Here is a 15,442-nt window from a genome sequence, read left to right as displayed (position 1 = left end):
GCCTGGCCCACCCATTACTTCCAAGACATTCCGGGCCCGGATCCTACATAAAATGCTGCAAATCTACAGCAACACAATTACTTATGGTCCTATTCAGACCCTTTATTCTTTTTACAAGGGAAAATTTGGTGCATGATACCAAATGCCCTCTAAATTTGACATCATATGTTTCTGTCTACTACAACTGGGAGACAATCAGGTAAACTGTATTATGGGGTTGTGTAAATCCCAGGGCTGGATGATAGAAATGCAAGGTGAAACAGCTCTCTTCCATGTGTTTAGCTATTTGTTTGGAGTTTCTCTGCTTAGTAGTGTTGTACTTTTCATGCTCAGGTACACTTCTTGCAACAAAAATAGGTGAAGGAGACTGGGTAAGTGGAAATGAAGTGCCTTATTATAATTCAAAGGATCAGTTTAGGCTCAGTATTTTATCTGTGTATTACATATTTAACTGAAAACAGTCTATTGTTGCTGCCAAAGCCTGGCCAAATAGCTGATAGCTGGAAAACTCCTGGGAACATATTTCCTAAAGGCAGCACTTCCAGTTCTTCTCTATGAGGATTTACATAAGACCAACTGTGTACAGCTTACACTTTCCAAAAACATTTTCCCGTCAGTTTGTTGGGGTTCAGGATAGATATTTTGCAAGCCGTAGTTAGGCAACAGCTGACATGGCGGCAAAAAATGGGGTTTTTGGATCGTAAAGATAGTGGACTTCTCTGTGCCAGAATGTGATCATACTGCAGCTAGAGAGAAATTGTCAATCTCAGGATGAAACAACATTTTGGCTAGTTGTCATGTAAACAATTGATGATTTGATTCCCGAAAGTGAAGCGGTAAGTTCATTTCACCGCGTACGAATGACCTTGGTAGTGCATCCAGTTTCCCTGTATGGTGGTCTGGTGCTTGTCATGAAGGAGATTTTGGATGCTGCTGTCTCACATTCCTCATCTCTGACACACAATGATGAGCTGTCAACCAGTTTAGGGGCAGAACGGGATAATAAAAACATGAGGTCAGAATCAATGTTGAAATAAATAGATGAATCCAAGCAAAATGCTGTCTTGTGGTGCAGTGTCAAATCAGGACATACTGCACTGATTTTTCTATGAGGTTTTTGAAAGTAAGTGAAAACTGACACGACTGCTCTGGGCACAATCAGGTTTTGCCACCTAATGAGTGGAAAATATAGGACATTCTGATATCATACAATATGTACATCATTATAGTGTATAGACCTCAGCGGCAGTTGTTGGGTATATGACTCTTGGAGGATTTCTACAGACCCTGTGTTGGGATTCATAGTCATGACACATACAGCACTAATATTGCAATCAAGTCCTTTTTAGACTCTTGTGCTGAGATATTTTGGTTCTGTTAGGATACAGATTCTTATATTAAGTTCCCAGCTTTGCAAACCTGCTGTAGCTCTTACAAAGATTGCACTCACTACTGACTTCTCTTTTTCTCAGGCTTATTCAATATAACAGCGAGGTAAATGTACGGTGCAGCATCCAAAGCCACCAACCTATCATTTCACCCTCTGCTGGGTGTAGCTTATTGTAGTGAATGGGGCAAAAAAGTGCAACCCTCTTACATAAGGGCTGTTCAAAAAAGTTGAGCTGGAAAATGCCTTGGATAGATTGTTACTGCTGGAATTCCCAGGATGTAAGTTTTTTTTTACCCCCCAGTGCCTGTCTACATGTTAAAGTGGATCTTCCACAGAGAGATTATATAAGCGGCCTTTTATGACTTGGTTGTAAATTGTACAGCTTGCTTGGTTGGTGTTCTGATTCACTGACTCAGAACGAGTGTGCAGCTCAGGTGTTCAGCTCATCGCCACACAATTGGGCATACAGTTCTCCATGCTTGTCCAGGCAATTAGCTTTCTTTAGAATGATTTGACCAATAACAGCTTCTGCTGTGTCCTTTTGGTAGGTCTACTTTAGGTATTTATATAATGTTGAGTACCACTTTAGATTATTCATATAAACATTGAAGTTTAAAATTCTACAACTTTATATTAATGAATATAAGTGAAAGACAGAATTGTGTGTGTGAGAGCAAATTATGTTGTTGAGTTCTAAATCTGCTATATTTGATGTAAATGTTTGTGGATTTTGCCCCTAAATATTATTCATACTTTTGTTTGTATACTGTTGTATTGTATTATCTTTGTCAGTTGCCATGCACAACCTATACGAAACTGTTTGGAGCAAGCAACTGTGCAGATGTTAATTCCGTAGCAGTAGCACATGCTCTGTTTCCTAGAATAAGAGTCTTCTTTTGCCTGTAGGTTGGGTCGTCGGATCTCTGGAAATTCTTGGAAGCCCAGCCAGCCTGGTGAGAAGTATTGGAAATGGCATAGCTGACTTTTTCCGACTCCCCTATGAAGGCCTTACCCGTGGACCCGGAGCTTTTGTGAGTGGAGTTTCCAGGGGAACCACATCGTTTGTCAAGCACATTTCTAAAGGTATAAAAATGTTATTATGTTGTTACACCTGGTAAAAAACAGACGTCTTGTCTTCTTTAAAGTGGAGCATCAGATACAGTTTTCCTAATAAGTGCATACATGCACAGTAAAGTGAGTGCAACACTATTCATTACCTGTCCCAGAGATCGCACTATTCCTACATGTCTCCCCAGAAGAATACTGCCTGTGATCCTGTGGTGACAGAGTCACTTCAAGTTAGTATCTATTTAACAGGTAACTTTAAATAAGTGTTCCTGGGCCTCTTACTGTATATAGAAGTAACAAGACTTATGGAAACTTGCTTGAAGACCGGCCAATGCACATTCAAATTTTACTGATAGCAGCACCCATCTATCTGACCTGACCAGTTCCCTTTAAACACAATCTTTGCCTGCATTGATTTAGCTGGGGTTTTTGGTATACATAATCACACATAGAAATTGTCCTCTTGTCCAACACTCCTAATCCATTCCGTCATGCTAAATTATTACTGGAACTTACCAGAGCTGAGATTTTATTTCCTTCAGTATGCAGGTAATAGAAATAATAAATAAATCACGTCTCTACTATTATTATTATTTATGTGTTCTCATATATCGGGAGAATCCCCCACATTCCAGTACAGTAACATTGTGTCCTTTAATAACGCTTATAATTTAAGCTTCTCTGGGTATAGATTACATGCAGCTACAGACTATTCTTTAATAAACATCTTATATCCACATCTATGGGAGTCTTCCAAAAGCAATCTGCAGGCTGACACCCCCCTCAGGAGTAACGTGATGCTGTGTGTAGATCCTTCTGCGCGTGATAAATGTGAAAACATTACAGATATTTTCAGCATTTCTGCAAGCTGTTAGAAATCTTACCCAGGTTGCCTGAGTCTGCTTCACAATGAATCTGTATCAGTCCCAGCCTAATTTGTATTTGTTCATAGGATTTACTGGAACATACAGAAACACTGACATCGAATGGTGAAATAATGGAAGTGAAGATTGGTATTGCCAAGACACTGCCACAAGTGTTTCTTAAAACTTCCTGTTTTCTGTGTAAAGTCAAGGCCATTTAGGGTACCCCTTGGAAATGAGGATTTCTTCCAATATCAGAACTGCAGTCCCCAAAAAAGACACGGTGACATGTACAGCAAAGGATCAGCAGTACAAAAATGTTATCATTGTGCCTCCTTCCTGCAAACATGTACTTGTCTAGTTATAGACAGACAGCATTGTGCAAAACAATAACCCCCCATCTTTATCTCATTCTAATTGCAGATACAGTAAACGCATATTATATAAATCTAAAATACAGATTCGGTTGTTTGTATTAGCTTAACTCTGTAAAAAAAAACATCATTCTGTGAAGAACAAGTACTAGTACTAATCTGCCCCACCACTTGCACCAACAGTCTTTACCATCTTGCAAAGCTACACCAACCCATGAATCCTTAGCATTCAATATATCTTAGTGTCATCGTATGTCATTGCATATGGCAGTCATGTCATGTTATGACAAATTAAATACCACAGAACTTCAGCACAACTATACACCCTGAAGTGCTGGATGCTGAAAATTGGTTATTTATGGGCTCCCGATTTAAAAATATTTTTATTTTTTAGCAACCAAGTAACTTTACATGTTATAATTTTTAAACAGGAGTATTACAGAGGGGGGGAAGTATAATACAGAACTATTTTACAAATGGTAAGAACAAGTGAAAAGAGGGGTAGATGGAGAGCAGAGTTGGGGTGTCACTTTGAATAGGAGTTCTCATTTTACCTGTAGGTTTATCCAGCTCTTTTAACTTGATTATCACAAGGGTGCGAAATATTGCATTTTTATGCTTTTGCTCACTGTGGCTTCCTTACAGAATGTATATATTTCCAGTATTTTGGTGGATAGGCAACTGAAGTAGAGCCACGTCTGTATTTTTAGAAAGCGTTGGTTATCGCTAATAAATTAAGTTATGATGCTCAATGTGTGATGTAGGCCAAGCATAATTTAACGAGTTTGTACATTTAAAGCTTTTTTTTTTCCAGTTTTGGGTAACGCCCATTGGGGATAAATCAATATAAAGATATTTTTTGCTCTGCACTTTGTTGTAAAAACATCAAAAATATTAAATATACAATCACTTGCTGCCCCACTTGCTGTAATTTATATTAGCGGGTATGCATAAAGACATTCAGTTGTTGTACATATTATACCGAGTATACTATTATAATATCTTCCATGCCATGTCATGTCATGCCTTTCATGTGACTGGATCTCTCTTTTATCTAGGTACGCTCACCTCTCTGACTAACCTGGCCACAAGCCTGGCTCGGAACATGGACCGATTGTCTCTGGATGAGGAGCATTACAACAGGCAAGAAGAATGGAGAAGACAGCTTCCAGATAGCCTGGGTGAAGGATTAAAACAAGGGTTGTCTCGTCTCGGTATCAGTTTGCTGGGTAAAGTATCATGAACTCAATTATTTTCATATTATATATGGTGAATGTATTTTATTTTCAAATGTGTTAAGGCTGCAAATATAAAACATTGAAAAATGTAATGTTGCCCAAGACATTTGTTTTAAACGTTTATTCAAGTAGAACAGAGGCAAGTAGTGGAATGAATTCCAATGGGGCTGTTTGGACTTCTTAAATTATCCCAGGGTAAAGGTAAAACATTTAATGGCCCATTCTGCTTCTGTACATCAGACATTTTTGTCTTGTAACATTTGCGTCAATCAGTGCCTTACCCAAGCAGGCCAATGCAACAGGTTCATTTTAATGCAGCCCTCCACAGAAGCATATACTTACCTTTTCCTATTCATCTCCAATGAGATGCCTGGAGAGAAAGGAAATCCTTCTGTAAGCTACAAGTCACTGGGGTCATAGCTTATACCGGACTAATAACTCCCCTGTTACAAGTCACTGGAATTTTAGATTATGCAGGGTTATTAGCTCCTTTATTACGAGATGTGGCTTTCCCAGGACTTTTGGTTCCCGTTTCAAGTAACTAGAATCATATTTTACACAGAGCTTTTAGTTTCCCTATCACAGCACTGATTGACTGCACGTATTAAGGTTTATTTGTGACTTCTGGAGAGGCAAAGGAAAGGAGAGTATATGCTTCTGGGTGGGGGGTTCAGGCAAGCCTGTTGTTCTATGTTGAAAGCAGGAAAAATAGGCAAGATTAAGGATCTGAGTGACGTTCCTGGTATACTGTAATTAGTACCTAACAAAAGAAGTAGGGTAATAGGGGCTGAGGGCTAATTGATGATGATGATAAGGGCTAATTGATGAAGGAAATGAATGCCAGGGTACCAAATACCACAGGACACCATCAGAGGTCTGAATTTCACACCTCAACAAGTGGTAGGTTATTTTATTGTTTTGGCTGATCAATGTATATTCATTGATAAAACTTAAGCATTTCTTTCACTATATTGAAACACTGCTTGCATTATTTTATAATGATGTGACCTCACTATAGAAGAGCTGGTTATAAAATATTATGTTTCCATTCAGAAGATTCTCCCAGCTCCATCCAAACCAAACCTAAAACCTTATTTAGGAGTTCTGCTTTTCTGTAATCTGCACAGTACAGCAGAAAGTGGAGTAAGCAGCTTGTTTATACTGAAGCCGATCATTGGCTGATCTTTTTTGTTTTCAATGTTATTATTGTGAGAAATCATTTATCTATTCATTTCAGTGTTTATAGAAATTTTGAGAAATACTTCACCATTCTACTCATGGAAAAACCATCATTCTGGCCTTAACCGCTATGCAGCTGTTAGTCTGAATTTTTTTTTGGACAAAGATGGAAATAAATTAGGAAAATGTATTTTCTTCGTATATTTGTCCAACTTTCAATGTCTTTCGACCTAAAAACAAAAAAAAATCTGAAGTGTATGTGAATACCCTGCACCTGGTATCATCAATTGTTGGTGGGGGGAAACTGGACAAACTTTTATATTTTTTTAAATTTCTTTTTACATGCATGTCACTTTTTTGGTCAGCTTAGGTTTGTCCATTTTTACATTGCACAATTTTCCATTGCAGTATTTTATAACCTGGTAAAATAAAAGCTGGTAAAATTGTGCAGCAAAATGAGAAGTTGGGTCTTTGTAAATTGGTTTTTATATATTGGATTTGGGAAGGCTCTAGATCGCCATCTGGAGGTGGAAGAAGATACAACTGTTTGCTTAATCTATTGCAACCTACAATATGTTGTGTCCTTTGTGCGGACCACATGCCCTCATAGCATATAGCTTTTACGTTTGTTTTAAAAAAAATTATAAAAAAAAAGATGGGGTTACTAGACCTGCCAGCTTCTGTCTGAGTAGAAATTTCAGCTTTTGGTAGGGTGACCATATTTTCCTTTGTACCTAATTAAATCAAGTCCAGTCCTATGTGATCAGGTACTTGGCAGGTCATACTTTGTGAAAAAAATGGGATAATTCCAGCCAAGTTTAACATAATCAGCCTCTCGGCATCTAGGATACTCCAGTAAAGTGCATGTAGCCTAATGTACGTTTACTCTGCGGGTCTCCGATAATGACATTTCTCTAGCGGATTTCCATTAAAGTGAAGTAAGCTCTGATTCTCATCAGTTATAAAGAGAATGGATTTTAGCACATCGGATAAAAGCCATTTTGGCTAAAAGTGAAGTAAACAATATAAACGGAATATTCCGAGTTTAATATTCAGCTTTGTAGCTAACTAATAGAATGCAGAGCCAAATAATGCTTGCTTGTTTTTTAATATATAGAAATAAATGATAATAGATGTAAACCCAATCACTAAAATCCTATATAAGCTTAAACATGGTAATGTCATTTCAAAAGCTTTTCAGTCTGCTGCATTTATTGAAACAGTAACTGATAATCCTGCTATATGGGGTATTTTTCCATTTACTTCCTGTTATAGAGTGACAACATTCTATCCCTGTTTCCTAATTCTGCTTCTTCCTTGTCACACGGGCTTTAAGAGAAGTCTCAAAGACATGTTCCTTTGTTCTCACCATCAGCAAAACCACCGTAAGGAATGAAATGCAGCCATTACATCAAAGGAAAAATTCCCATTTTATTGAGAAGAAACATTCAAATGTTTATGACACACACTGTGTTCCGTTTATGAATCTACCTAAAGTTATACATAAACCAAAAGTTTATTCTTTTGTGACAGTAAGGGCAATGAATAGCATTCACAATGCCACTGGCCCTTCTGGAGCTCTTTTCTACACAGGGATATGTGGGATGCTGTGTAAAGTGTTGTATAAAATCTCATCAATAAAAAATGCATAAGTATAAACGCATATTAAACAGAAGCGTTATACGGTGAGTTACAGCACAGGAAAGAGACAGCATTATACATTTCTGGGGACATTTATAAAGAAAGGACAGGTCCAGTTCAGATCAGTTTTATATGTACACCTCTGTACCACATGTTATGAGCTATGCCAACAGAAGAAGTCACCAGCACTCCAAAATACAGGATTCTTTGTTGTAAAAGTGCTGTGACAACATTTTGAAAAACCAAAGCCTTCTCATCCCTAAAATGTTGGCTTTTCAACATGTTGTGACAGTGCTTTTACAATAAAGCAAGAATGGTGTATTTTGGAGTGCTGGTGACTTTTCATGGTGTTCTGCATGGTGCTGTCCATGGTTGTTACTTCAAGGACCCTTCAAGGTCTGTTTGCTGTAAGAAGTACATTCTTATCACGGACATGAGCTATGCCAAATTGCCTCTATTACCCCCAGTGCATTGCAATTTACAATTATTCTTCTGATATCTAATATTTTAAGGCAAAATGATCACCTATAGCCCCTGGCCTCACTATTAAAAAGAGCTGGTCTGTGATTTTCAGATGCTGCATTTTTTTATTTTATTGGTTTTTTTTTAAGAAAAAATAGAAAACACAAGGATCAGACATAGTTACAAAATAGGCAGCAGACATACATTAAAAATGCATTCGGATAAATATGCAGCATATGTCCTATAGGTACATACATAGAGAACAACAACAGTGCATCATTTCAGACATAAGGCAGCGATGTGAGGAAAGGTAATGAAGGGCAGGAGGGATGGATGTTGGGAAACATAACAATGTGCTAGAAAAGGTAAGAGGAAAAGAAAGATAACAAAGAGCTCTATGGCTATAGAGAAAATATTTTGATGGACATTAGATATGTATGTGGAGGTTATTACCCATGAAACCTGGCTAGGTGAGGCAGAGAAGATTAGGAAACAGCACCATAAAACAGAGTGTATCTACCACACCATGGGGTATTATGGAAAGCCAAAATGACCTCAGCAAGCTGAGTTAGGCTAAGTGTATATTGTAGAAGGGGCATCCACACCTGGAAAAACTTTGGGGGATGAGTACTGGGGTACATGGAGGCATGCAATTTATCAATGAGTATGAGTTTATTTGGAGTCTGAGTTAGCTGAGCCACGTTTGGGGATGCGAAGTTGGCGAGCCAGTTTGTTAGCATGCAGCAGACATAGGTGCTTTTTAAGTATATTAGGGGAGTTACCGAGTCAACTGGGGTGGACATCTGAAATAGAGCCAGTAAAGGGGCCAGTGGTCTATTGTGAGAAATAACATTGTACTTAAAACAGAATGCAGATTCCCAAAATTTGAGATGAGAATATAGGGGCAAATGATTTGGCGAAATGGCGCAGAGCATTTGGGGTAGGTAGGATGCTGCATATTCTATATTCAGGTGATGCACACTATAAATATGGTGTTGTATAAACTTTCACTATTTCATTCCAATTTTATCTGCATTTCGTGTAAATCCCACTCTACTGCATGACTTTAGGTTGAGAGCTTACCTAAAGTTTGGAATTGGCAGTAGCAATATAAGAAGAATGCAAACAAGTAGAAGTATTTGATACTTTTATTCACACTTAGGCTGCATACACATGTGCAATCTTTCACGATCCTTTCCAACGACAAAAGACTGCACGATACATGAACGAGCGCTGTACATACAGCACCGTTCTGCTCTATAGAGAGGGGAGGGGGAGAGCAACAGAGCATCACCGCTGCTCGTTTCCCCCAGTCGCCGGACTACAGACATTGAGCGCTGTACAAACGCCAGATTCCTGTCCGATATCAGCCCTGAGGCGAAGAGAATCATCTGATGTGTGTACGTAGCCTGTTCAGTGGACTGCACTTCATCCATTCTTCAGTTCCTGATGTGTTTTGTAGGCAGTGTCTGTGGACTGTCAGCACATCCGCGTCTTATTTTTTGATGTGTTGAGTGAGCATTGTATGTAGATTGTGTCTCCCTTACCTGCTGTATATCCCCTGCAAATGTTCTTTCAGCAGGGAATCCTCCTTACAGCAAATTACAAGTATGTCTTCCTCCTTTGAAGAAAGGGAAAATCTGTATTTGTCTGCTATGTAAATGATTTAGAATCAGGTATATATCATTTTATTATAATTTTAGTTATATATTAACACAAGAATGTGCTGTGTTGTCACTGGTTTGATTTATCATGTGGCAGCAGTTTGTTGCTCTAGACTGATTTTCTAAAATTAGGAATATGCGTCTTCATTAGCTGTTTGCCTGGGTTCAGCTCATTTGTGGTCTGTACTTTGTTGGTGTTGGCTGGCTGGCTGTGTTGACATATACAGGCATGCACGAGATGTACACATGTACTGTATCGTGTTGTACTTTATGTGGCACTAGCTGAGCTCTGAGCTGCGGTCTCCCTTCCATGATCTCAAGGCTGTAAGATCAAAGTGACCAAAAGCATTCCATGGCGAGAGGTCGCGAGAGATGACTCTGTATGGGTTTGTAGACTTTCCTAATCTGCGTTACATTGGACCTAAAATTGCAACCACAAACCTCAGAATGGTCCCCAGAGGAAGTTGGGAAATGTTACATGCTGGGCCAGAAATGCTGGAAGTGATTTACGTACTGGTGTATGATGATGTGGGCAGAGTCATGTGATAATCCCAGCAAATTCCGTTTAAGGGTTCTGCTGAGGTTAAACTGTCTCTTTGCCGAACGGTGACCTCTGCGGCCCAAGATGCAAGCACTGTGTCAGTGCGCTAACAGAAGGGTCTGTGAACCTGCAAAGGAGAATACTTATTAGATTTATAGTAAATTTAGATTGAAACATGAATTTTATTACATTTCTCTTTTGCTACAAGTGAACTTGTCACTATGACAAGTTCTGTAACTGACTTTGTCTAATAACTCCACAGCAGGGTGCCTTCGCTTAATTAGTAATTGCTACTGTAGTCTTAGTGTCATGAAGCTGGAGCTTGATAGATAACCCTCTCCCTATGGGCCTGATATCATAAAGCTCTCCATTGCTGGAGAGGATACGCTTTCATCAGTGAAGCTGGGAGATCCAGCAAACCTGTAACAGATTTTGTCAGTCCTTTGGTATTGGCTAGCAAATGTTTTGAATCCTGAACCAGATCCTTTCCATAGTTGCTTAATCATCCAGCTTCACTGATGAAAGTATATCCTCTCCAGCCTTGGAAAACTTTAATAAATCAGGCCCAAGATCTCTGGGCATTGGTGCACTTTAGTAACCCCAAAAAAGGTTTATTAGTTGGAATGATTCTGCCTCCATCTAGACCTATACTGCTTGGTGCTTCAGGGGATTCCGCCATAAATGCCTATCCCGGTTTAGAAATATTTGTAGCGCCACAACTGTGGCAACATTGTAGAACATTGACTGACTCTATATGAGGCCCTAAAATAAGCTGATGGTTGAGAAGAATTGCACATTTACCCTTCATACATGTGTGCATTGTTTTTGCTCATCTATTTTTCTGTCCAGCAATATAGCATCCGTCCTGTTCACAATTCTTTAGACTGCCATTAATGCAGCTGTTTGTTGCAGTGGCTTCTATGCTGCTTTTCTTTAGCCCAGGGGTCGCCAAACTCCGACTTTTAGGCCAGATATGGCCTAGCCAGTAGTTCGTTGCGGCCTAACGGCCCCTGGCCGATCCGGCCTAATGTCAGCCAGCTCCGGAGCCGCGGGTTACCGGTAAATAGGGAAAGCTCCCTGAACGTAATTCCCTCTCCTCCGCAATGCATACGGAGGAGAGGGATTTCACTTCAGGGGGCGTTCCCTGGTGGTGGGCGGAGCCAATTGGGTGGGTCCAGCCTAGTGTGCTCCCACCCACCCCATAAATGGCCTAGTAGCCATAAAACTTTGCCGACCCCTGCTTTAGCCTGTGGAGGTTTATGCAAAATCCACAAAAGTCAGTCCATTACTAGGAAAAGTAACGCAGCCACCACATCTTATGATTGGTAAACTGCAATATGTTACATGTGTTGTTAAGTTTAGGTATCCCCTAAGAAAAATCTGATATGATTTTGTATTCATGTGTAAACCCTGGGGTGGGGCAAACACTGGGGTGTGGACAGCAGTAGTGGCTGCAGTCACGGAGGTGAACATGGGCATAGAAGAGAGAAAAACCTCAAACAATGCCAACATTCACATTGTTTGGCAGGCTAAACAAAAAAGGTGACATACGAACAATGCCATTGTGCAACCTTGGAGTAATTTACCTGTTACTGTACTGTACAAGGCCTATAGTGGATTAGAGATTTGTGGGACTTCAAATTTTTTTCATTTTCTTTCGTACAGCTTTGAATGACAGAAATAAAACTGGGCACATTACATTAGGGCACATCTAAAGCCATAGGCAGCACGTGCCAGGAGATGCTTCTGTGAGCAGGGCTGGATTTCTGCCAGCATAGGACATGGCCTAGGGCAGCATGTAAATATTAAAGGGTTGCAGACTGCCACCCAGCCTGCCATTTCAATCTGTTTGTTGATGAACTAGTGTTCTGTATATTCTCAGTTCCCCTACCCTGCACCTAAACATTTAGAAGCTCATCACAAATCTATTGGTGCAGTGTTGTCTCCTTCAGTCTCTCCATTCCTATCCTCTGCCTGCCTTGCGTGGACTTCTGATATAGTTAACATGACACCCCAACCCTTTCTGTAACAAGGTATTTTCTGCCGCTGAACAATGTATGTTCATAAGAGAGCTGCTATCGTTTTCACACGGCTTAGGCTTCAGAAATTTACAGCAGAATGTTCCCTGGTCATGTGAAAAGAATCCATTTCACATTGTTCTACTCTGATCACTAAAGGGAATTTAAGTGTGAAAACTAACATTACATTTTGGCAGAGGTATTTTTCCTCATTGTTCTGACCTGAATCTACAGCCAGGGCTCAAGAGAAAAAGCACGATGAGATCTTTGTAGTCCGTTATCTGTCTCCTGGGCCGGTGCAGGCCGAGTACACAACTAAGCCACGCATTATATTTAATGTGTACAATACATAAGACCTGGGCTAGAAGCGAGAGCTACGTCCAGTGATGAGTGATAAACCAGACAAGCCTGTGAGAACATTCTACTTTCCAGCCATCTTTATGGAGCCCTCACGTAGACCAACGCGTACTATCCAAGGCAAATAGCGGTCGTAGATTCCCCATTGATGTCTGCAGCCGTGATGCAGGACGAGAAGTATTTCTGTGTTATTGGAGATAGCAGGTCTGGCTGTGGCAGTGACAGCTTTTTGAATGTCACCTTCCACTACAAAAGCTTTTTAAATCCCCAGCAGTCCAAACTTTCTGCAGAAAAACAAGAGGAGAGGAATAAAAAGCAATATCATTAAACTGTGTCCCATGGTAAAGTTAATATTCTCTCATTCAATCCAGAGCAATTAAGTGTTTCGGTCCCTGAGTCTAGATGATCGGATTTCATGAGCTGGGTTGGTTTTTTTAAACAACAAAGACTGTAAAGGCAGGGGAAGATATGTCATGAGTTTGGCTGGTTGACGGTACTGTTCTCTGACTCAGTGGAGAGATGAATAATGCCGTTCCATGAAAGCAAGACACTTTCCAGCAGTGCGTACATCACTGAGCCCAGTGCTAATGTTAGCTACAAGCCATACATGCAGCAGGTGGAATAGAGAGACTGGAAATATGTGCAGTTTAATGAAGGAATTAGGTGAATATTTAGAATTTATATCATTTTAGGATGACAACAGAACCGTCTAGTATATATTTTACTGTGTTATGGGTAATAGGATGTAAGCTTTGTTAATGGGAAGCCAGTGTTTCCTGTGTGGGATGCGGAATGGAGGGTAAGTAGTGAGGGTTTAAGAGACAAAAGAAGACTGGTAGGTGAATTTGAAAAGATGGATTTTAAATGTGCATAAGGTACGGGCAAGCCGCAAAGGATGAGAAAGAGCATTCCAGCGAGTCAGGGCGGCCCTAGCAAAATCTTGCATTTGATGAGGTTATGACCATGAGGTTATGCATGCTACATTACACTGTAATGTGATGGTGATATAGTCACTCTGTATGAACAAGTCAGGTTCCAAGTTGAGAAGACATTGAGCCCAGAGATTCTTGCAGTTCTGTTTTACCAGATAAGTAATACGTTGTAGATTGAACCCACCTGCATCCACTATTGACTGCAATGTTTCTAATTATTTTCACCTGATATTTCAATACTTTAATCCTGATTTAGTAAATAAACAGGAAGCCTAAGGTACACATAGGATGTCTAAACTCTATCTTAGGCAACTATTCGGTTGTGGCTATTTCTGCGAAGGGTTTCAAACCTGTCAGGTTTTGTATGTTGTCCTCATTAGTTAGATTTACCCTCTCCATTTGTCCTGGCAGTTCTTGGCATTAGGACTAAAGTAAGATAGAATCCAAAATGTGTTATCTATTTAACAAGGAGTGGAAATCTCCCATTGAGGATGTTCAGAGATTTCCCTAAATTTGCAGAGGGTTCCTCATAATTCTTGGTACTTCTACAGAACAGCAATATATAGAAATCTCACCTAATGTAACAGAGATGGTAAAAAAGGTGAAAAAACTTTTTTTAACCATTCCTGAGATTTGATATTATTTGGGCTTTAGGTATAATATAGTCACTTACTGCTGGGACATATAGTTTGTAATTAATACCTCACAGTACATTTCCTGGAATTGTATTTTAAATCAGGTGGGAAGAAGCTGTAGGTGGGTTGCAGCCTTTGTATTGTGAGCTAACTTTTAAGTAACCACACAAAAACAGCCGGGTTGTTATTGAAAAGTGCAGGGTGAAGCATCCAGCTAAAAGGGTCTGGGGAGAACACTAGAACACAGACACATAGACTGTCACCATAAGGTCAATATCTGGCTATGAAAAATGGTTAAAGAGATCATGTTTAGCTAGACTTTGTGCTCAGATCCCTGATATACGGTAGTTTCTGTCTCATGTAAATCTTACATTGTTTTTTCCTTCTCCAGGAGCGATAGCCGGCATAGTAGACCAGCCCATGCAGAACTTCCAGAAGACGTCCGAGGCTCAGGCATCAGCTGGACATAAAGCCAAAGGTGTTATCTCCGGAGTGGGCAAAGGGATTGTTGGTGTCTTTACCAAGCCAATTGGAGGAGCAGCTGAGCTGGTGTCACAGACAGGATATGGTAAGCAACTCAGGACTTGTCTCATGAAGGGCATTGATCATTCATTTGCTACCCAAGACATTTCCTTTAGCTCAGCAATTTTTCCAAAAAAAATGAAGGGGTCATTACTAAGTTTATGCCGTAACACAAATTTACAATGCTGATATATTATACCTTCCTCCTTATCATTGACAGATTCTTGAGGTCCACAAGTTTCCTTTTGGCATATTCTTTGGGAAGTGTCTATTTTCCTAAAACACTGTTTCTCCTTAGGCCATGTCCACAATACAGACACAGGAGCTGAAGTGGATAATAAATAGGGCTGGCAGCATAAATGGCAGAAGGTAGCAGTCCTTTCCAACCAACCAGATCTTTACATCACTTATATTGTCAGTTTTGATCATTAAGTCATTGAATAACTAATGCTTCCCACAATACACTGCAAATGTACCAATCACAAAGTCTATTCAGCGATCTGAGTTTTATATTGTCCAGTGGGGTCTGATTTAGCAAATTTCACATGATTCAGTAGG

The 15,442-nt window shown here is 39.8% G+C and overlaps 1 protein-coding gene across 2 annotated transcripts in view; it reads left to right on the top strand.

The window, feature by feature from the left end:
- VPS13B (vacuolar protein sorting 13 homolog B) overlaps positions 1 to 15,442 on the top strand; it is a 520,025-nt gene that overhangs the window by 495,159 nt on the left and 9,424 nt on the right. For both annotated transcript variants that reach the window (XM_072410846.1, XM_072410847.1), the window contains exons 57-59: positions 2,297 to 2,473; positions 4,754 to 4,924; positions 14,754 to 14,930. In XM_072410846.1, coding sequence (XP_072266947.1) covers positions 2,297 to 2,473; positions 4,754 to 4,924; positions 14,754 to 14,930 — 525 coding nt within the window. The remainder of the gene's footprint in view (positions 1 to 2,296; positions 2,474 to 4,753; positions 4,925 to 14,753; positions 14,931 to 15,442) is intronic.

This window comes from Pyxicephalus adspersus, chromosome 5 (assembly GCF_032062135.1).
Source record: "Pyxicephalus adspersus chromosome 5, UCB_Pads_2.0, whole genome shotgun sequence".
NCBI classification, from domain to species: domain Eukaryota; kingdom Metazoa; phylum Chordata; class Amphibia; order Anura; family Pyxicephalidae; genus Pyxicephalus; species Pyxicephalus adspersus.
Note: the sequence above shows the minus strand (reverse complement) of the source record. Positions and strands in the feature narration are given on the sequence as shown.